This window comes from Equus asinus, chromosome 17, assembly GCF_041296235.1.
Source record: "Equus asinus isolate D_3611 breed Donkey chromosome 17, EquAss-T2T_v2, whole genome shotgun sequence".
Classification (NCBI taxonomy): Eukaryota; Metazoa; Chordata; class Mammalia; order Perissodactyla; family Equidae; genus Equus; species Equus asinus.
Genome location: NC_091806.1, coordinates 12,372,504 through 12,396,265, shown reverse-complemented (window position 1 = coordinate 12,396,265; position 23,762 = coordinate 12,372,504). Strand labels below are relative to the sequence as shown.

At 41.0% G+C, this 23,762-nt stretch overlaps 1 protein-coding gene across 1 annotated transcript; it reads left to right on the top strand.

The window, feature by feature from the left end:
• Positions 1-7,907: 7,907 nt before the first annotated feature.
• Positions 7,908-23,561, top strand: MTCH2 (mitochondrial carrier 2). The gene is made up of 13 exons (XM_014861363.3): positions 7,908-8,257; positions 10,567-10,651; positions 10,807-10,913; positions 13,925-13,951; positions 14,149-14,211; positions 15,616-15,673; positions 15,935-15,986; positions 16,407-16,466; positions 17,623-17,716; positions 18,631-18,678; positions 19,663-19,730; positions 20,930-21,005; positions 23,079-23,561. Exons 1-13 carry the CDS (start codon positions 8,171-8,173, stop codon positions 23,163-23,165), a joined length of 912 nt encoding a protein of 303 aa, XP_014716849.1. The 5' UTR covers positions 7,908-8,170; the 3' UTR covers positions 23,166-23,561.
• Positions 23,562-23,762: the final 201 nt, after the last annotated feature.

Genomic DNA, 23,762 nt, shown 5'->3' with positions numbered 1-23,762 from the left:
AGATGCAGAGAAAGCATTTGACAAGATCCAATAGCCATTTATGATAAAAACTCTTAACAAACTTGGGATAGAAGGAAATTACCTCAACGTAATAAAGGCCATATATGACAAACCCATAGCCAACATCATATTCAATGGGCAAAAACTGAATGCCATCCCCCTGAGAACAAGAACAAGACAAGGATGTCCACTATTACCACTCTTATTCAACATAGTACTGGAGGTTTTGGCCAGAGCAATTAGGCAAGAGAAAGGAATAGAAGGAATCCAAATAGGGAGTGAAGAAGTGAAACTCTCTGTTTGTAGATGACATAATCTTATACATAGAACACCCCAAAGAATCCATCAGAAAACTAATAGAAATAATTAACAACTACAGTAAAGTTACAGGGTACAAAATCAACTTACAAAAATCAGTTGCTTTTCTATACTCTAATAACAAACTTACAGAAAGAGAACTCAAGAATACAATTCCATTTGCAATCGCAACTTAAAGAATAAAGTACCTAGGAAGAAATTTAACCAAGGAGGTGAAGGACTTATACAAAGAAAACTAGAAGACATTACTGAAAGAAATTGATAAAAACATAAACAGATGTAAAGAGATTCCATACACATGGATTGGAAGAATAAACATAGTTAAAATGTCCATACTACCCAAAGCAATCCACATATTCAGTGCAATTCCAATCAGAATCCCAATGACATTATTCATGGAAATAGAGCAAAGAATCCTAAAATTCATATGGGGCAAGCAAAGACCCCGAATTGCTAAGGCAATCTTGAGATAAAAGAATAAAGCTCAAAGTATCACAATCTCTGACTTCAAAATGTACTACAAAGCCATAGTGATCAAAACAGCATGGTACTGGTACAAAAACAAACACACACATCAATGGAACAGAACTGAAAGCCCAGAAATAAAAGCACATGTACACAGACAGCTAATCTCCAACAAAGGTGCCAAGAACATACAATGGAGAAAAGACAGTCTCTTCAATACTTCAATATATGGTATTGGGAAAACTGGACAACCACATGCAAAAGAATGAAGGTAGACCATTATCTCACACCATACACAAAAATAGACTCAAAATAGATCAAAGACTTGAAAACAAGTCCTGAAACTATAAAACTCCTGGAAATTAATATAGGTAGTACACTCTTTGATATCAAACTAAAAATTATCTTTTTGAATACCATGTCTTCTCAGACAAGGGAAACAAAAGAAAAAATAAACAAGTGGGAGTTCATCAGACTAAAGAGCTTCTGCAAGGCAAAAGAAATTAGAGTCAAAATGAAGAGACCACCCACCAATTGGAAGAAAATATTTGCAAATCATATATCTGACAAGGGGTTAATCTCCATAATATATAAGGACCTCACAAGTGAACAATAAAAAACAACGTGATCAAAAAATGGGCAGAGGATATGAACAGACATTTTTCCAAAGAAGATATACAGCTGGCCAACAGGCTCATGCAAAGATGTTCAACATCACTAATCATCAGGGAAATGGAAATCAAAACTATACTAAGATACCACCTTACACCTGTTAAAATGGCTATAATCACACAGACTAAAAATAGCAAATGTTGGAGAGGTGGTGGAGAAAAGGGAACCCTCATACACTACTGGTGAGAATGCAAACTGGTGCAGTCACTATGGAAAACAGTATGGAGATTCCTCAAAAAGCTAAAAATAGAACTACCATACGACCCAACTGTCCCATTACTGGGTGTCTACCCAAACAATTTGAAACCAACAATCCAAAGTATAACACATGAATCCCTATGTTCACTGCAGCACTATTCATAATAGCCAAGACATGGAAACAATCCAAGTGCCCATCGACAGATGATTTGATAAAGATGTGGTATATGTATATACGATAGAATACTACTCAGCTGTAAAAAAGACATATTCATCCCATTTGCAATAACGTGGAAGGACCTGGAGGGAATTATGCTCAAAGAAATAAGCCAGACTGAGAAAGACAAACACAAGATGATTTCTCTCATGTGTGAAATATGAACATACACATGGACAAAGAAAACAGTTCAGTCGTTACCTGTGGAAGGGAGGTGGAGGGTGGGCACAGGGGGTGCAGGGGAGCACTTGTGTGGTGACAGACAAGAAATAATGTACAGCTGAAATCTCACATCGATGTAAACTTTTATGCACTCAATTAAAAAAAAGAAAGAAAGAAAAAAAATCAGTTGCAGTTCTATACACTAACAACAAACTAGCAGAAAGAGAACTCAAGAATACAATCTCATTTACAACTGCAACAAAAAGAATAAAATGTCTACAAATAAACTTAACCAAAGAGGTGAAAGACCTACACACTGAAAACTATAAAACATTATTGAAAGAAATTGAAGAAGACATGAAGAAATCGAAAGATATTCTGTGCTCATGGGTTAGAAGAATAAACGTAGTTAAAATGTCCATACTTCCTAAAGCAATCCACAGATTCAATGCAATCCCCATCAGAATCCTAATGACATTCTTCACAGAAATAGAACAAAGAATCCTAAAATTCATGTGGAACAACCAAAGACCTTGAAGAGCCAAAGCAACCCTGGGAAAAAAGAACAAAGCTGGAGACATCACAAGTCCTGACTTCAAAATATGCTACAAAGCTATGGTAATCAAAATAGCATGGTACTGGTACAAAACAGGCACACAGATCAATGGGACAGAATTGAAAGCCCAGAAACAAAACCACATATCTACGCACAGCTAATCTTCGACAAAGGAGCCAAGAACATACAATAGAGAAAGGAAAGTCTCTTCACTAAATGGTGTTGGGAAAAGAGGACAGCCACATGCAAAAGAATGAAAGTAGACCATTATCTTTTGCCATGCACAAAACTTAACTCAAAATGGATTAACAACTTGAATGTACGACCTGAAACAATAAAACTCCTAGAAGGAAATATAGGCAATGCACTCTTTGACATTGGGCTTAGCAGTATGTTTTCAAATACCATGCCTACTAGGGCAAGGGAAACAAAAGAAAAAATTAATAACTCAGACTACATCAGACTGAAAAGCATCTGCAAGGCAAAGGAAACCATGAACAAAACGAAAAGATAACTCACCAATTGGGAGAAAATATTTGCAAATCATATATCCAATAAGGGGTTAATTTCTTTTTTTTTTTAAGATTTTTTATTTTTTTCCTTTTTCTCCCCAAAGCCCCCCGGCACATAGTTGTATATTCTTCGTTGTGGTCCTTCTAGTTGTGGCATGTGGGATGCCGCCCCAGCGTGGCCTGACGAGCAGAGCCATGTCCACGCCAAGGATCAAACCAACGAAACACTGGGCTGCCTGCAGCGGAGCGCGCAAACCCAACCACTCGGCCACGGCACCAGCCCCAATTTCTAAGATATATAAAGAACTCATACAACTCAACAACAAAGAAACAACCTGATCAAAAAACCAGAAGAGAATATGAATGGACATTTTTCCAAAGAAGATATACAGCTGGCCAACAGACACATGAAACGATATTCAACATCACTAATTATTAGGGAAATGTGAACCAAAACTACAATGAGATATCACCTTACACCGGTCAGAATGGCTATGATTACCAGGACAAAAAACAATAAATGTTGGAGAGGATGTGGAGGAAAGGGAACCCTCGTACACTGCCGGTGGGAATGCAAACTGGTGCAGCTAGGATGGAAAACAGTGTGGAAATTTCTCAAAATATTAAAAATAGAAATACCATACAATCCAGCTATCTCACTACTGGGTATTTATCCAAAGAACTTGAAATCAATGATCCAAAGAGATTTATGCATGCCTATGGTCATTGCAGCGTTATTCACAATAGCCAAGAGATGGAAGCAACCCAAGTGCCCATCAACTGATGACTGGTAAAGAAGATGTGGTGTATACATACAATGGAATACTGCTCAGCCAGAAAAAAAAGACAAAATTTAAAGGGTGAAGTGGTGCACCTACAACATGACTAACAATAATGTACAACTGAAATTTCACAAGGTTGTAAACTATCATAATCTTAATAAAAAGAAAAAAAAAGAAAAAATTGTCCCATTTCCAACAACATAGATGGACCTCCAGGGAATGATGTTAAGTGAAATAAGCCAGACAGAGAAAGAAAAATACTTCATGATTTCACTCATATGTGGAAGATAAACAAACACATGGATAAAGAGAAGAGATTAGTGGTTACCAGAGGGGAAGGGAGTTAGGGGGTGGGCAAAAGGGGTAAAAGGGCACATATGTATGGTGACAGATGAAAACTAGACTACTGGTGGTGAGCACCATGCAGTCTGTACAGAAACTGACAAATAATAATGTACATACACTTGAAATTACACCATGTTATAAACCATTATGATCTCAATAAAATTACCGAAAAAAAATGTTGGCTAATTTAATCAGGAAAAAAGGGAGAAGATACAAATGCTCAAAATAAGCAATGATTAATGAGAAATACCAGATTCAGCATGTATAAAAAAGAATCCTAAGAGACTACTTTGCGGGGCTGGTCCCGTGGCCGAGTGGTTGGGTTCACGTGCTCTGCTTCGGCGGCCCAGGGTTTTGGATCCTGGGCATGGACATGGCACCGCTCATCGGGCCATGCTGGGGACGGCATCCCACATGCCACAGCTGGAAGGACCCACAACAAAAAAATATACAACTATGTACCAGGGGCTTTGGGGAGAAAAAGGAAAAATAAAATGTTTAAAAAAAAAAAGGAGGCTATTTTGCTTAGTTCTGTGAATTGAATTCGAAAATTTGGATCAAATAAACAATTTCTAGATAAAGTCAATTATCAAAAGACATGGAAAATTGAGACAAATTGCCTTCAAAGAAATAGGGAATGTTGTCAAAAAGCAAACCCTTAAAAAAGCACCAGTTTCACAGGGTTATTCTACCAAAACTTTAAGAGACTGTTGCAATGCTATGTGAATTCTTCTAGAGGATTCAAAAGGAAGAATAGGGGGCTGGCCCAGTGGCATAATGGTTAAGTTTGCATGCTCTACTTCGGCGGCCCAAGGTTTGCAAGTTTGGATCCTGGGCACAGACCTAGCACCGCTTGTCAAGACATGCTGTGGCAGCGTCCCACATAAACTAGAGGAAGATGGGCACAGATGTCAGCTCAGTGACAATCTTCCTCAAGCAAAAAGAGGAAGACTGGCAGCAGATGTTATCTCAGGGCCAATCTTCCTCACAAAAAATTAAGTTAAATTAAAAAATAAAAATAGAAAATTAATTGTATAATACTTTGGAAGGTGATAAAGGCTAAGGAGAAAAATAAAGTGAGGAGGGGGACTAGGCAGTGCCAGGTTGGTCTTGAAATTTATCACAATGAGCCAGTGAGGAGGGTTTATTCACCCCAACTTCAGCACAAAGAGCTTAAATGATTTGCCCAAGGTCATTGTCAACTTGCAAGCAGCAGAAGCAGAATTAAAAACTGGGAAAAAAGTTACTGGACCTTTGATCTCTCTCTTGGGTCAGACTGCCTCCCAGCCCAGGAGTCTTCTAACTGGCAAATCCACTCATCTTCCTCTGGATTTCATTATTATTATTGGCCTCTTGGTAGCTTTTGACATTACTGAACATCCTTCTTTTTCCAACCTTTCTCTTGACTTCAGTGACACTATGCTGTTCTAGTTGCTGCCCTCCCCAATGAGTTCTGCCTTTTTTGATTTTTCTTGTTCCTCTCACCACTTGAATACGGATCACCAAATACAACCCGTCTTATGGTCACCATATTGAACTATATCAGGGATCACCATTCATTCAGACAATAGTCTTTGTGAATGGCCCCCTTTGGAGTTGTGCAGTGTACAGCTTGGGCAGCTGTATATAGCAGCCCTAGACATTTTGCACTTCTCTTAATCTATGCTACTGACTTCAGTTCCCTCTCTGCAGATTCTCCCCAAAACTTCACGAGCAGCTTTTACCCTGCACCATTGGAGAATATGCTGGAGCAACCTGCGTTCATCACCCAACCACCCACCCTTGCAAGAGGCTCTGTACCTCTCAGTGCCCACAGGCATCAGTGGGGCAGAGATAGTGGATATTCTTGGCACCACCAGTGTACAAATCCACGAATAAAGAGTCCCCTTGCTCAAGGTCTCTATGGTTACACACCAGACATTGTCTGGTTAGACACTGTTGTTAGACATCAATTGTATTGATGTCTAAAAAATTTCTGGTTTTATTTAGAATCAACTTGTAAGTTTCCTATAACTCCAAAAGCTATAATTTGGTATTATATTTTTGTGTGCCAAGCTGGGTGGGCATATTATTTCATCCAATCTTCACAACAGCCGTGTGAAGTAGACATTACTCTGCTCATCTGCCTAAGGCTCAAAGCAGATCTGCCCAAGGTCACCCAGTTAATAACCGATAGAGGTGGAATCTGGACCAGGTCCATAGGACTTCAAAACCCGCGCTCCTTCCGGCTCCGTAAACTGCCTCCGGGTATCACCCAACACTGTGCTGAGTACAGGCCAATATTAATTAAAACTAACATTTGTCTTCAATATAGACTTTTTCAAAAAATCTTATTCTGTGCAGTTTCACTTAATGCTCAATAATAACCCTGAGAATTAGGGAGTAGTGTTAGATTTAGATACAAAAAGAAAATAGAACATAAAATGAATCATTTGGATACAAAGGAGAACCAGGATCCCTATACAAGTCTTCTCTTGGTACTTCGCTCTCCATGCCCGCTCTGCCACACCAAGTGTTGTTTGATACAGAACATGTGAGCTGGGGGCTGAAGGGGTAAGGACAAAGCCTTTTTCTTTTTGCCTCTGACAAATAAAAATGGCAAGTAATAGGATATATTGGAGTATATGAGGAAGCCATTTGGTGTAAACCTAATTCGGCCTGACCCTGTCTTCCAAAAGGGCCTGACCGAGGCTGTCGAGCATGCATTGTTTATCTGCTTTAGATATTCCCTATGGTGAGAACAAAAGCCCTTGAGATAAAGGTGCAACTTCCCTCCCCCTCCCAACCTTGGCACTTCCTTAAGGATTGAGCATCTTTCCTTAGGCTAGGAACTGATTGCTGCGCTCACCTGTGACCACCCAGCTCAAGACAACAGAACTGCTTCCTGCTGCGCCCTCTGAGATAGCAGACCCACTACCTGCTGTGTCCATGAAGCGCTGTGCCAACAGGGCAATCTTGTGACTATTGAGGGAGGGACATTTCAATCATATGTGAAACAGCCTGTTTGGGGGTATATAACCACTCTGTATACCTCACTTCCTTGGTGCCCTTTCTTCCTTCAGGAAGAAAGGCCCCGGGCCATGGTCCTCAGATTTTAGCTCAGAATAAACTCTCCCAAATTTTCATTTATAGATTGGTTATGGATTATTTTCATTGACACCTCTAATAGCCTGTAGCCTGGTGGGCACTCCAGTAATAATTCTTTCATGCAATAAATATTTATTGAGCATCTAGTATGTGCCAGGCACTGAATATACAGCAATGAACTAAGGCTGTCCTGGTTCCTGAACTCATGGGGCTTACATTCCACTGGAGGAAACAAAAAGTAAATTTCAGACATCTATAAGTGCTACAGGACGATGTGGTAGGAAATAGGGGGAGGTAAATTTAGATAGAGGTCAGAGAAGGCATTTCTGAGAAGGTAACATTAATTGAATGCATGCATGAATCAGACATCCAGTTTTTGTTAGTCGTTAGATTGTTTACAGTTCTGACAAACATCCTTTAGATCTTGCTGGTGCCCAAAGGGCAAGTGCAGAGGCAAGGCATAACGAAGAAGCTTTTTCAATTCTTTTTATTCCTCTGACCTTGCCTTTGCTGTCACGGTTACACCCCCCATTGTCACGCCCATCCTTCTTCCGGGAGCTTCCAGGCTGCGCAAGCGCAAGAGAAACCGCCGCGCCTAGCGGAGGGCGTGGAGCCTACGACAAGGCGCATGCGCTCCCGGCCCGTAAGCCCCGCCCCGCCGTCTGCGCCCGCTCGCGAGCGCCTGCCGTTTCTCGGGGCGGGGCGGTGGGCGGGGACGGGGCGGGGAGGAGCGCGCCGGTGCGTGCGTGCGCGCGCGCCGCGGGCGGGTCAGTGAAGCCGGCGGCCCTGGCACGTGATCCGGGACCGGCTCGGTCGCTTGGTGGCTCCTTCTGTCTGTCCGTCCGCGGGTGCCATCATGGCGGACGCGGCCAGTCAGGTGCTCCTGGGCTCCGGTCTCACCATCTTGTCCCAGCCGCTCATGTACGTGAAGGTGCTCATCCAGGTATGAGTCGTCGCCGTTCCCCGCCCCGCCTGGCGCCCCGTTCGGTCGCCGCTGCCCACGGCGCCTGGGGATCGGCTCCAGCCTTCCCGGGCCTTCGGTTTCCCGAGATGCCGCTCCTCTGCTGCCCCGTCCTTCCCCGCAGGGCCCGCTTTCCCCGCCCGCGGCCCGTCCACAGCCCGTGGGCCTCCCCGAGCTGTCGCCTCCCCGCCAGGCGCTGCGGCCCGTTCCTGTCCCCGCAGCCAACTGCCGCCCTGCCCTGCGGCTCCTCTCAACTTTGTTTTTTCTTCCCTGAGGTTGATCCTGGCCGGTCTCCACCAGGGGCTTCCCCACCTGCCCCTTCGCCCCGCTGAAATTAGCGTTCACCTCTCCTCCCCCGCCTCAGACGCAAGACATGAAATCTGTTGAAGACAAATTTGAAATTAGAGGGGAGCCAACATTTTAATGGCTATTTTTCTTTTTTTTGCTGATACTGCCGCTCTTCTGTTCCGAGATTTTAGCACCAGATACCCAGATAAACACAAGGAGCTCATTCAGCAGTGGTGATGAAGTGGTCGCTGAGTCCAATTTCGGAAGGATCCGCTGAGCGCTCTCCAGCAGCAGCTCATGACAGTGAAAATCACATCTGTCTGAGCCGGGAGTCAGCTCAGCTGAAAGAGTTTTAGCGAGTTTCAGCACATATATTAGTTTCTCATCTACTGTGAAATAATTCTTAAGTGGTGTTTTATATTCACAGGCAAGTAGGCCAGGTTTTAGGTAATGATAGACTATTAGTATTTTCAGTTGTCTTTCTAAATTTCCCTGTGATGGGCAGGTCATTCATTTTTTAAACCTTTGTTGAGAGTTGACATAATTACCTCATGCGTTGTGCCAAGGACAGGAGCAGTTTTTAGAAGCCCTGTCCTCACCATCTACCTTAACTGTCAAAAATACGTAAGACGCTAGGGGAGGCTGCCTTTCCTTCTTTTTTTTTTTTTTGAGGAAGATTAGCTCTCAGCTAACTACTGCCAATCCTTCTCTTTTTTTTGCTGAGGAAGACTGGCCCTGAGCTAACATCCATGCCCATCTTCCTCTCCTTTATACATGGAATGCCTACCACAGCATGGCTTTTGCCGAGCAGAGCCATGTCTGCACCCGGGATCTGAACTGGCGAACCCCCATGCCACCAGAAGTGGAACGTAGTAACTTGACCGCTGTGCCACTGGGCCGGCCCAAGGCCGTATTTCTTATTCTTGACTTAATGCTAATCCACATTATGTGTTGGTGAGTTGACTGGTGTGGATTCAGATTCTATATGTAAAAGGCTATCGCAAAATGTTATTTGAACCAAGAATAAAGACTTTGATTGAAATGGAGTATTTCAATGGATGTCTAAAACAGAACTGGCATGTTTGTAGCTAGATAGGGTCTGAGTTGACAGCATTTTGCAGTAAATCATGAACCCATTACTCAGTTCTCCAGGAGCCCCAGTTTTCTAGTGACATTCAGAGCTCATGCCTCAAAAACTTGAATATCCTGAATCCTGATTATACAACATCTATGTGTTGCCAAGTGTCTCAGGGGTTTTGGTGAAATTCCCAAATACTCAGATTTAAAAATAGTTGCACGATAACACTTCCGGGGAGCTCAGTCAGGAGTTACTTCATTGAACGAGTTAAGAATCACATCAATAGAGCGTCAAAACCATGTCCTACAGCATTCATTCTCTCAAGAGTATCCCTTTAGCATTGAAAATCCTGAATATATTGTAGAAATAAAATGATAATCATTAACTCTAAAATGGCCTTCACTAGGTTGTGAATGACAGTCTGCCTGTTTGACTTGGACTTCGCTTGTAATTATTTCCCAAGTGAATTATCCAGCTGTATCTGCATTTGCCCTTTGAGTGTTTTGTTTATCTAACCACACATGAAGTTGATGCTGGCTTCGCCATCTCATTTTATCCAAATATAAAAAAATGCACTAGGTTTTCCTTAGAAAATATTTTTGGACCTCCTCAGTAAACTGCAGCTTTCCTAACACAAAACTTCCTTATTTTATTTTCAGTTCTATATTAGTCTGTCTTAGCTACGTGGCTTACTTTGTAGAATTTGAACCAAAAGGAAACTTGGAGTTTGTTGAAACCAGTCTTATCAATTGACAGAATAAAAAACTGATGAGGGTGGTACTTCATAATTGCCTTGGAAAACATACACTACATTTTAACTAGTGTTAAAAATTATAACTCTCATTTTGTTCTTTATTCAAGACCTTGCAGCCAAGGCAATCCTGGGAATATCGCTTAGAACTGATGCATCCTCTTGTTTTTAAAGGTGGGATATGAGCCTCTTCCTCCAACAATAGGACGAAATATTTTTGGGCGGCAAGTATGTCAGCTTCCTGGTCTCTTTTGTTACGGTAAGTGTCTTTGATTTATTTGGAAATAGGTGACATTGAGGACTGTTTATAGGCAGGACTTACTGAAAGAAAATATGTAGAAAGCGTGTTCCCTTGAAATTTCTATGTAACCGTTTCTTTCAAGTAGAATTTAAATCTCTGACTTGTGTTCCCAGCCCAGCACATCGCGAGCATCGACGGGAAGCGTGGGTTGTTCACAGGCTTAACACCAAGACTGTGTTCAGGAGTCCTTGGAACTGTGGTCCATGGGAAAGTTTTACAGGTAAGAAGAGAATCAGGTAATTTTCTCGTAGATTTCGATTACCTCTTATGCGCAGTTAGTTCCACTGATGAAGGGCAATTTCGAAGATATACTTATAACCATGGCCTTTCTTTCTCTTGAAAAACATTAATCTAAATACCCGTTCTTAATGCTTCCTGAGTTTGTAGAAAACGAAGTAATTGGTTTTGACCTGTACAACCTTCTTCCTCTGAACCATTCTGAGCAGAAATTAGACACTCTTACTTGATTTCCTGTAGCTCGTTTTATTTCTTTGAAAGAGGAAGGAAACTGATTAAAACATGCATATTTCTTAAGTTCTTTTCCTCTTATTTCTAGTAAAATCTTTTCTGTTACAAACTTATTTTTTTAAAAAAACTTAAGGAGATAAATATAAAAGTCAGGACTGTGGGGAGAGGGAGCGAAGGAGGGACCATGCATGGGGTTCTGGGTAATGGATGTGATTTTCCTTCACCTGGATCGTGGCTATTTGCTTCTTAATTGTTTATTACATTGTACATTTGTATTTTGTGCAGTGTTTCTGTACGTGTGTTATATTGCATAAATTTGAAAGTTTTTTTTAAAAAAACCTCACCAGAGGGGCTGGCCCGGTGGCCGAGTGGTTAAGTTCGTGCGCTCTGCTGCAGGCGGCCCAGTGTTTCGTTGGTTCGAATCCTGGGTGCGGACATGGCACTGCTCATCAAACCACGCTGAGGCAGCGTCCCACATGCCAGAACTAGAAGGACCCACAACTAAGAATATACAACTATGTACTGGGGGGCTTTGGGGAGAAAAAGGAAAAAAAATAAAATCTTTAAAAAAAAAAAAAATCCTCACCAGAGTGTACATGACCTGCAGGATAATGGTTAGCTTTGGGGAAGAGGAGAAAAGATGAGGGGTGGAACTTTAGCTATATCTGTGGCATTCTATTTTAAGAAAGCAAACGATCTTAAGAAAAGGGCAAAATGTTGACATCTCTTTAACCTCATTGGTAGATATATGATTGAATTATTTTCGTAATTTTTCTCTCTGTCTGAGATGCTTCATAAAATGTTTTTAAAAACATCAAAGTTACAGTTCGTTCTTCCTACTGGTCCCTTTGTTTTGCCAGCTTCTTTTAACTTCATATACTAAAGCTTATAATTTTGATTTTGCTGGTTTCTCTGTTGCGTCAGTTACAACGTAGGTCACACAGAATTGTCTTTTGCTGTATTTATAAAGATGTTATGAATATAAATTCTGTACCATTTAGAACAGTTCACGGGAAGGTTGTTCAGCGTAAGTATGGATGAGAATATGAAACTGACGGGTTTTCTAGTTCATTATTCTGCCTCCTACTGGCAGCAAGGGTATGCCATACTCTCTGCTGTAACTCTCAAAAAATTTAGCGGGTATGCTAACCAAATCTATATAATAATTTCAACCTGTATAATGGATCAGGTGTGCTAAATTCCAAATGTTTGCTAGCTGCTTATTTAAATAGTATTGGGTACAACTCTCCGTGTACTTTTTTAGGCTTCAGCGTTGCCCGTGATTCTAATTATCTGATGAGTAAATCATGATTTTTGTTAAACAATTTCATGATCGAATTGATTTTAAATTCTCCTCAGCCTTTGTTGGTTTGAATTGGAGAGGAAGCTATTTCACCCTTCAGTCGTTTTGTTATCCTTTCCACTTATTCTTGTTGTCATGCCTGTGGACTGAATACAGACGGACCATTTCTGGTGGCCCATGGTCAGTGATGGAGTCTTAATGGGCTGATGTTTTTGTGGCTTGATTACTACTCTTTCTTTTCCAGCCACACCCTACTCTGGGCTCAGAGAAAGTGTTGAGGTTTCCTAAGTGAGATTTACATATAGGAAGGCAGCTGTCATCTAGTCAAAGAGGTTTATGTTTAGACTTTGAGCAAAAGTGAATTACCACTTAAGACCAAGTTCCTTTAGGTAACGGAAAAGTAAGACAAACTTGAGGTAACCAGGTACCCTGAATTGTGTTTCACATGTAGCTAAATGAAATATAACAGAGGATCAGCACTATACTTAGTATCAAAAGCAGCTTATACAGTCAAGAAGAAAGACAAATTCAGGATTGATGAAACTGTTAGCCTTTATAAGAAAGAGTTCTGTATATCTAAGCAAGAATTAAATAGAAATCGTGTTCAGAATAATTTAGAAGAGGCAGGTAGAAAATTTTATTAGTAGAGTAAAAAGCAAAGTCTAGAAATGAGTGAGAATTTTGAAAGATACCTGAAACTATTAGAATTAATTCTAGCCAAAGACTTGGAATTTGACTGAAAAACATTTTGCTTAATCTTGATGTTTGTTCTCTTGCCCCTGATTTTTTTAAAAATATAATTCTTTTTACAAAAGAAAATGTTGTCTATTTTTTTAATCTGGTGTGGCGAGGAGGTCAGTTGTCTGATTCTTTTGTTTCACCTAGTCCATCTTCTGTTTCTGAAATAGACCACAAGTAATATTTCCTCTTCTGAGCTCTGCCGGTATGCATGTTCTCTTCCCTAAAAGAGAAAAAAATCTCTCTTGCTTCTTTTAGAAAAAGATAGAAAGGAAAAATGAGACGATTTCAGCTGTTGAGACTCAGCACCAACTCTGTTCTTTTGTACAGTGAAGAAAAGTCTTGCCCTAATTTGGTTTTGGTCTGGCTTTTTCCATAGCCTTAGTCATGGGCTGTGTTTTTACCAATTTATTTTCTGTTAGATGTGTATGTTCAGCAAATAATGTTCTTGAACTTTTGTTTTCTTTTTTCTTCTTTTAGGTAAGAATTTTATGAGCACTTGCTTGTTCCTCTAGCTGACCAATTTGTTAAACTTAGCAACGTGATCATGTTAGATACACATTTCTAGTTGATTAATGAGAAATAGAAGTTAATTGGAGATTTGCAGCAAAAAAAAAAAAAATCAACTATTTTACTTTCTACCAATACAGTTTTCATTTTATGTCCTCTCTCAATGACACTGTGAGAGCCCTGACCATCCTTTCTTTTCTCTTCCTTTGTAGCATTACCAGGAGTGTGACAAGGTTGAGGTATGTTGGAGCCGATTTGCGTGCATGGGCCCATTTCCCTTGCAAGTCGTTGTTGCTCTCTGGTCCTCTTTAGGAGAAGGGACAAGCGCTCGGTTTCCCTTTCGTCTAAGTGTGTGTTGCATACAGGGTGGCGACCAGTTCGAACAGTTCTGTTTAAAACCATCAAGATATCTGTCTTCTTTCACTTTGACTTCCAGGAGTTAGGACCTGGAAATGTACAGAAAGAAGTGTCGTGTTCCTTTGACCGAGTTATCAAGGAGGTAAGAGATGCTTTCTGTCCTACGGTATTTCCCTAAGTCAGAGTGTGTACACTTGTAGATGCATGATCACCAGGCCCGTATGTTCAGTGTCTGTTCCAAATGAAATTAAACCTTCAGTTTAATTTGGGCTTTATTACATGGATAATACAAAAAAGGGAGGAAGACGGCACTGCTTGCCGTTTGGAATGGGGCATTTCAAGGAAACTAATTTTGCCCACTCATTTCATCTTTAGAATTGAAGTGGTTTCTACGGAAAGTCTTCTAATAGAGTTGAAAACTTCTAGCACAAAAGTGTTAAATAGTGGCCAGGCCCTTTGTGTGTTGGCTCTTAAATATCCAGAAATGCTTTCACAGCGTTATTCTGACTTCAGAATGTTCCTCCACGCCCGTTTCCCAGCCCCATCTTCTGCCACTGGAGTTTGTTTCATGCCGGACTTGATATTTATGGCGTTCAGAACTCCTCTTTTATTTCTTAGCTGTACGTTGTCTGATTGTCTTTGGTGAGGTCGCAGTTTTCCAGTAAATGCTGCCTTCTAACATACAGCTTCCAAAACAAACCTTACTGCGGCTCTAGGTGTCAGATGAATCAACTTTGTTTTCTGTAAATTTTCGTGAAGTGAGTTTATTTAAAAGTAGTAGACATACATGTATTAATACGCATTGTGTATTATCTTGACTTTAGTTAGCCCATCCTGTCCCACAGAATCTTTTCAGAACTATCATTGGCGGAGGGGTGAGGAATGTCTTAACTAAGTGACTGAAGATAATGTTTAAATGCAAAAATGAATGACAGACCTGCTATAGTTACACCCTCCCTCCAAGTATTGTAATTTAATTTTCTTTGCTACCTCTTTACAGAGTCCTGGACAAGAAAGATAGACTAGGATAAATAGAACAGCTCTAGATACTGCACAATTAGAGAGTTGTGGTTGAAAAACCAATCAGAGTTGTTCTCTTCTCCCTGAGATGTAGGTACAGATTAAATAGAGCCTGACATTTGTCTAGCGTAGATATCAGAGTCTCTGAAATCACTCACAATGAGAGAACAACTTAATCATCTAAATACAGGCCTCGAAGTTTTGTTCCAGCTCGGTTACTATCGGCTGGTGACCCTCCCTGTTTCTTTGCTTTTGTTTTTCTTATCTGTAAAATTGAGATGATATCAGAAATCCGCTTTGCAGAGAAATTTTGAGAAATAACTATAACAGAGCAGTGAAATCCATGAGTGAGAGGTATGATCAATGACAGTGTGTTATACTGTATCCCATTCAAGCCAGCCCTCCTGACTCCAGGGCCGGAGGGCAGTGTCGCTCACTTTCTCATTCTACTGTATCCACCCATGGTACTTCCCAGGAATTCGAGTGTCATTTGTTTAGATTTCAAGTGTGTGTTGATTGTTTCTAGACCACTCGAGAGATGATGGCTCGGTCTGCTGCTACCCTCATCACACATCCCTTCCATGGTATGTTTGCAGTTGATAACTGAAGTCTGATTTCTTACCTTTCTTCTATAACATGATCTCTCCTAACGGCTTAGATAGGCTGACATGGGACTTCACTAAAGTGCCTTGCATGCATGTTTTTTGTTTGCTTCCTTGTTCTGGCTTTTATCCTATTAATCCAGATAGCAAAGTGTCTTTAGGTGGAAAAAACTTTTTTTGTTTTTTCAAAGCTATTGAAATTTATCTGAACATAATCTTGAAAATCTTTTCTCTATTCTGCAGTGATCACTCTGAGGTCAATGGTACAATTCATTGGCAGAGAATCCAAGTACTGGTAAGTCTTTTCGTTTTCATATATTCACAGATATCTGTTGAAGCCAAAGTATTAGGGAAATTAGTACTTTACATTTTTATGATGGCTTAGAGTTTACAGAACAGATATATCTTATATCATTTGCATAAAAACCAGTGAAATAGAAGCAAATGGCACAGGCGGGTTTAGGAGCCTACCCAGGATCTCAGAGTAAGTTGCAGGCACACCGAAGCCAAAATTCACGCTGACTCCATGTGACTGCACCCTTTAGTAGCAATATCTCCATTTCTATCTCCAAATTCAGCTGTCTTTGCAGAGTGAGGGGGGTAGAAAAGAGGGAGGGGAGGGGTGTAAATTTGACCTTGTCAAAAGGGATAATTGAACTTTTTTTTAATATGCCTCCAAAATAATGTATTTTACCTTTCCTGCTTCTGCACCTAGTGGACTTTGTGACTCCATAGTAACCATCTATCGGGAAGAGGGCATCCTAGGATTTTTTGCGTGAGTAAATTTTGATTTATGTGATTTTTGTGCGTATAGAAAGCTTTAATGAAAATAAGGCCGTGATTCTTTGTGTAATCCCTGGAGAAAATGTGCTCTCTGGGTTTATTTCATGTTGAGCTCTTTTTGGGTCCCTTTGGCTAAAATCTCTTGTAAAGATCCAACACTTTTGCTTCTGAACATGTAAAACATTTGAAATGCGGGTTTTGTTTGTTTCTTTAACAAATAAATTCATTCCAAGTTTCTATCCTTATAGTAAGTTCCCGGTTATGTGCAGTTGATAAAATGAGGAAAATTAATTTTTGAAAAGTAGAAAAATCATCCTATATATATCTTCCTTATCCTGAGAGAATGTTTTTGCAAGGTTGTATGCATTCCCGTAAATTTACTTCGGAAGAACTTAGACTACTACCCTCATTCTTCTATTAACAGCTAAAACTGCATTAACAACTAAATAGTCCTTTTAAATTTTCAATGTTTCTGCATAATTGATCTTATTTGAGTCTCATCAATACTCCGGGAGATAGGCAGGACAGCTATTATTCTCATTTTAGAGATTTTTTTTTAAAAAACTGATGCCCCAGGAAGTTCGTTTGCTGCCAGTCACAGAGCTGGTAAGTGACGGAAGTGGCATTTGAAGGCTGGTCTTCAGTCGGTGGGATCATGTTGGTCCCCTACTCCGGGCTGCCTCACCTAGGTCACCCAGGCCCTGGAAATGTGTTTTTGATGTCTCTCACCTATATCTATGTTTGGGCAATTCTCATTTTGTGTTTTTTCTCATCTTTTGCCCTGCCAAATTTGAATATCAAGTCGTTTAGCTAAAACCATATTTACGTTTCTTCTCCGAAGTAGGCAAATTTTTGGCCTCCCTGCTTATAGTTATTAATATTTGTAAAGTGAGCCATTGGCCATAGCTTAGAGGGGTGTAGCTGACCTGCATTTCAAAAATGGGAATGAAAGTCGGTAGAGATTAGCCTCAAGTACGATTAACTAGAATGAACTGGTTATGAGGGCTAGAATCAGTATTCGATATCTTTTCAGTTCTCTAGAATGTTTTGAAATCTCTAATTCTTTGAGAAGTGTTTGTACTGAGTGCATTATCTTTCTGTTGATCACGTTTCCTGGTTTTTCTTATTTTTGTTGTTTCTCCACGTAGGGGTCTTATTCCTCGCCTCCTAGGTGACATCATTTCTTTGTGGCTGTGTAACTCGCTGGCCTACCTCGTCAATACCTACGCACTGGACAGCGGGGTAGGTTGGGACCGTGATGGGATGTGCCGGTGCTGACTTTATTCTCTTCACCCGACAGCTGGGTTAGCTTTCAAGCAAGGTGGCAGTTTCTCGGGTGCCAGACTCATCGTTATATAGCTAAACATTACCAGGCACGTTTTCAGAGGCTAATGGGATGCCCTATACTGTGTACCATAGAGAGATGCACCTCAAAAGTCCCGAGGGTGTGGCAGAGCAAGCCCAAGCGATCCAGCCCTGTCTCTGTGCTGCAAGGAGTTCATGTCTCTATTGACACCCAATTTCAGAGGACACCGTGGAGCAGCACAGTTTCGTAGTGTATTCAGGGTGTTTCGTCCCATCTGAAGTGTTCAAGGGACTCTATATTAGGCTTTCTAGAAACCTTAGCCTGGGAGGTCTTGAGAATGAGCCATCCCTAGAGGTGGTGTTTTCCCCGCCTCAGCAGTTGTGGCCCGTTTGCACACGGGCAGCTCTATAGCCTGGTGGAAACAGAACACCCCTGGGGTTGGCACCTGTTGAGTATAGAGACCCATCTTCTCCAAAGCATCTGGTGCATCTAGGTGTGTGCAGAGGTAGTGACTGGTCCCTCGGCTGTACGGTATATGTCATTTCCAGGCATTGTATTTCTAGGACATGGTAAAAGCTTAGCATTCTCATTTTCTTTTGTTTTTGAAGTCTTGAGGCTGTTACCTTTGTTCCTAAGCCATCTTGGTCTAATATGAATTTGTCTGTTACTGTTGAATCAAGTTGATCATTTTGACCACCTTTTTATGTTCATAATCAGTATTTTATGTTTTCATCCTTGAAATTAATTTTCAAGCTGTCAAAGAAAGTAATAATTTAGAGAATATATTGATATGGTTGGGGACGATGAACTGAAAATATCAGCCTAATTTTCTTACTCATTCTTGTTTTAGGTTTCCACCATGAATGAAATGAAGAGTTATTCCCAAGCTGTCACAGGAGTGAGTTTTTTAAATCCTCTTACCCTTCTAGGAAGAGTTGTCTTTTGCTTTGTTTTAAATTTGGCCTGTGCCGTCACTATGTTAAAGCACCCAGATTGGTTCCTTTACCCTTGCAGGAAGGTCTCTCAAATTTGTTACTGTTCGTCAGAGGTCAGGATAACCCAGGGGCTATCCTGTAACAGTCGTAACAAGCCCACATGGTTTGGTGCTGTTCAGCTTTCCGACGGGGTGTGTGGGTATTTCTCCTCCCCGCTCTGCCTCTGATTCTCAGGCCTGCGTCTCGGTGCATCTTGCTGACCCTACGCTGGAGAACTTCACCTCTTTAATCATTGTGGAGTCTTCCAGTAGCTGACTTCTAAAGTAGTTGCCATTGCCTTTGGAAGGAGGCTCATGTTTTCTTCTTTTCTTCAGGAGTGTTCTGAAATGCCTCATTGCATGCAATTGTTTACTTTTAAATAACATAGTTCAGTTTTATTTAATGACTCAGTCACAGAATAAGAGAAGTCTTCTGGCCTTTTGTTAAAATGTCAGATGAAGTGGTATGTTAAGGGGAGGCAGCATCTCCAGGCTCAAAAATATGAAATTTAGGGGCTGACCCTGTGGCACAGAGGTTAAGTGCACACGTTCTGCTTCAGCGGCCCGGGGTTCGCTGGTTCAGATCCCGGGTGCGGACATGGCACCGCTTGGCAAGCCATGCTGTGGTAGGTGTCCCACATATAAAGCAGAGGAAGATGGGCATGGATGTTAGCTCAGGGCCAATCTCCCTCAGCAAAAAGAGGAGGATTGGTAGCAGTTGTTAGCTCAGGGCTGATCTTCCTCAAAAACAAAAAATATATGAAATTTAATCTTTCCTGGGATATTAAGAAAACAAAACCACTGTTAGAATATTTGACCACAGTGTCACTAGGTTTTGTTTTCTTAATAAGAGAATAAAGAAGACTAGAAATTACCTAATAACTTAGCTATGTTTTTACCATTTTACAGTTTTTTGCCAGTATGTTGACCTATCCCTTTGTGCTTGTCTCTAATCTTATGGCTGTCAACAACTGTGGGTAAGTGCCTTACATTTCTTATTCTAGTAGTTGGCTGCCTGTATGCCTGACAGGCAGAGCAGTCGTGGTAGAAATTTGGGGAAGAAAAGTACAGTTGATATTATTGCGAAATTTCCTGATTTTTTTTCTCTATATGCCCCAATGTACCAACAGCATCAATTTATATACCTAATATCCTTTTAGAAATAGAGAAGGGCATAAATAGCATTTCTCAACTACTTGTAGATAACCTGCACTTACCAGTAGTATAGATCCTATGCTCAAAAGAGTGGGATATTTATGAAATTATTCTGTTTGAAATCGTTATCCTTTTTTTATAGAAGTAACAAGAGGTTTGTCAGGTATTGAATGACAACCTCTGCCTGTTTTTGCTGGGGGCTTCTTAGAAAAAATGAGTTTTCAAGAAGGAAAAGGAGGAAATTTGGTCCAAACCTTTCACTGTACTGGTTGGGAAGTGTGGGTGGTGTGGCAGACACCATCGATTTCCAACTTGTACATGCCGAGTGGCTCTGCCAAAGTTGGACAGAAGTTTTGCCTCTTGATTTAATTCAAAACTCTGTTTGAATCCAGTACCTGACACAGGATGCTCTTAGGCATGTGACTGTTTTCCAGCAGGATACTGAATAGATAGCTGTGTGGAATTTGGCGCACAGTTAGCATATTCCGTATCGTGTCACATGCTGTTTCTGTTGTGATCTGTAGAGCAGCTGCCACAGGTTAGTCCAGGGCATGCTTGAAGGATGCGGTACATGTGTTATTATTCCTGACAGTTTTTAGAGAGGAAGTGATTGTGGTTATACCTGCCTAAGAGCGTGTAGTCACTACTGTTGATATCCATTATATTTAGGTTCTTTTGAACACCACTTAGTTTTTAAACCCCCTTTCGCTGCTCTTTAATCATGTAATTGCTGTGTGTTCTAAAATTTTGTTTGTCCACAAATTAAAAACCTAGATGTTTTAGAAAATATGTAACTGATTGAAGTTTCTCTTTATTGGTTCAAAACCTAAATATAAGGGAGGGAAATCCTTTTTGGATGCTTGCTTTTTCCCCTGCTCCATTATAATTTGTTTCATTAGAACTAAAATTGCCTCTAGGGAACCTTCTGGATAAGAGAATATTTTGACAAAGATTTACTGAACTCTTGCGACAATGTTTTGTAAGTAGTAACTTGAATAGGGAATCTTGTTTCCTATTTCAGGCTTGCCGGCGGATCCCCTCCTTACTCCCCAATATACACTTCTTGGCTAGATTGCTGGTGCCTGCTACAGAAAGAGGTACTTTTCTCTCATTCTGTCTCCCTTCCTCACTCCCTCCCTGTCTCTTGCTCCCTTTCTTTCTCTTCCCTCTTCCTCTCTGTCTCTCTCTCTCTCCCCCTGCCCCCATATTTTGTTTTGTTTTGTTTTTGTTTGTTTTCTTAATGTCTCTGGAATCCCCCGTCAGCTCTTGTAGCTTACCCTTTAGCTCCCAGTCAGTGTACCCTTTACAGTGTTCCAGATGTCACTCTGGCATAGGCGTAAATTGTGCTGTTAGACATCATCACGAGGGGTAACAAAGAAGGGGGATTCCCAAGATGTGATCTAGAAGCCATGTGAGTGATCACATTCAGATTACAAATAGGGTCCAGATAGACAGTTATCCTGGTTGTTAAGATGATGGCCTTGATAACTCCTCAGAACCTCCTTATGTGTTCAGGTGTTTTCCTACACTATAGTATAGAGGAAACTGAGAAAGAAGTTGTTTATTGATGACGTTATTTGTCACAATGATGTTGATAGAGCTGGTGTCCTACTGCTAGAGTCTTGTTTAGTGGATGATTTTGTCCAGCCTCCAATTTATTGTTTGTTATTGCTTTGAGGTATGTCATCTGCAACCAAAAATTCTTGATTAATCTAGGCGAAGTTTTATTAGGAACCAAAATAATGGATGGGCTGTGTGCTAAATTTGATGCAGGATCACTTAAAATGGCCATCAGTTTAAAGCTGTTTTGAGTAGGCAGCCCTTTTTAAAGGGTGTAGAAGAATTGTATGGAGCAGCTCTTTGTTGCATTATGTTACTGCACTAGCGATCCATACGGGAAAGGCCTTTGTGCCCAGTGCTCAGGCTTCTGCGGCCTGAACTCCAAATGAAAAGGCCTGAGTGCTGCTGTGGTTGCTTTTGCCCAACAAACCCCTCTGCAAATCCAGGCGAGGACACTGAAATGATTTGGGTACAGACCTAACATTTTGGGTTTCATTCTGAGTCTTGCACTCTCTATTGGACATCTCCCATTGCGGTCCGCATTTAAAAGGAAAGATGGCCCTCCCCCTATTTTCTGACTAAGCCCCTGCTATAGGAAGAAAGTGGATAGGAAATGTATTAGGGTATCAGACACCGTACCGAGCAAACGAGTGGTCCTCTAAGAGCTTAGCCAACAGCAGATGTTGGTTGGGCTTTTACTGTATATCAGGCGGCATGCTGAGAGCTGTCCGTGTGTCGGCTCATGTAACCCCCAAAATAACCGGGTGAGGATGGGTGCCGTTCTGCATCATCCACTTCACCTCTGAAGACGCTGGGACTTGGAACAAACAACGCTGATTACGTAACCCAAGGTCACACAGCCTGTGTCTGGGAGAGCGGGGCTTGTGTGCACGCTGTCTGACTTCAGAGTCTCCTCAGTTAAGCTCCCAACATGATTACTTTAATTGTAAGATTTTGTAAGTATTCCCTAGAGACCTGACCGTTCCATTAAAAAATAAATAAAAATTAGCACTTAGTGAATGTTAGGACTGTTCTCAGCGCTTTGTATATATTGAATCATTTGATAACTCAGCTAGCAAGTGGCAGAGCCAGAATCCAAACTGGGCATTCTGTCTAAATAAGAAATTCTTGAGCCAGCCCAGTGGCGCAGCAGTGAAGTGTGCATGTTCCGCTTCGGCGGCTTGGGGTTCGCCGGTTTGGATCCCGGGTGCGGACATGGCACCTCTTGGCAAGCCATGCTGTGGTAGGTGTCCCACATATCAAGTAGAGGAAGGTGAGCACGGATGTTAGCTCAGGGCCAGTCTTCCTCAGCAAAAAGAGGAGGATTGGCAGCAGATGTTAGCTCAGGGCTAATCTTCCTCAAAAAAAAAAAAAGAAAGAAAGAAATTCTTGCCTTATCCATGAGGCATAATTATAGTCTGTTAGTTCCTCAAGAGCTTAGCCTGAGTCGAGAGTACAAATTGCTACTCTGTAGTGATGGTCCCACTTTCGTCTTGGTCCTTTTAGTCTTGTCTCCTGGAAACATGTCCACTTGGTTCTCTGCTGATTTGGACCGGCTGACCTCGTCTTCACACTAGACTTTACTTGTGTTTATTTTATTTTTTTTCCAGGGAAATATGAGCCGAGGAAATAGCTTGTTTTTCCGGAAGGTCCCCTTTGGGAAGACTTATTGTTGTGACCTGAGAATGTTAATTTGAAGATGTGGGGCAGGGACAGTGACATTTCTATAGTCCCAGATGCACAGAATTATGGGAGAGAATGTTGATTTCTATACAGTGTGGTGCGCTTTTTTAATAATCACTTAATCTTGGGAAAATGGAGGTGTTTGGTGTCTGCCTTTTTTGTTCTTTTTTTCCCAGCACAACATAATTTACCGGTGATATTCTCCCTTTAATTATTCTGAAGTGGGACATTTTTGCTCCAGACTCTTTATTTTACTTAAACAGAAAAAAAAAGTTGCGTTTTCCTAAAGGTACAGGCAGGTTGTCATGTGATTTGAGTCTCACCTTAAGGCTTTGTAAAATGAAAGGTACAATCCCAAGAAGAAAGAGAAATAATTCAGCAAAACTTTAGAAAATTCATAAGACAAACCATATAGGAGGTTATAAATTACCTTTTCTTTAGGAAACGCTAAAAGCAGCAGCATCCAGCAGAATCTGCCTCCCATTGTGTGCTTCTAAGCACATTTGATTCACCCTGTTTCTCATACTTCAAAAAAGAACAAAACACTGCAAAATTACCCTAGAAAATCTCTACATGAGGCATCCACACCTTCAGTCTATTATTTCGAAATA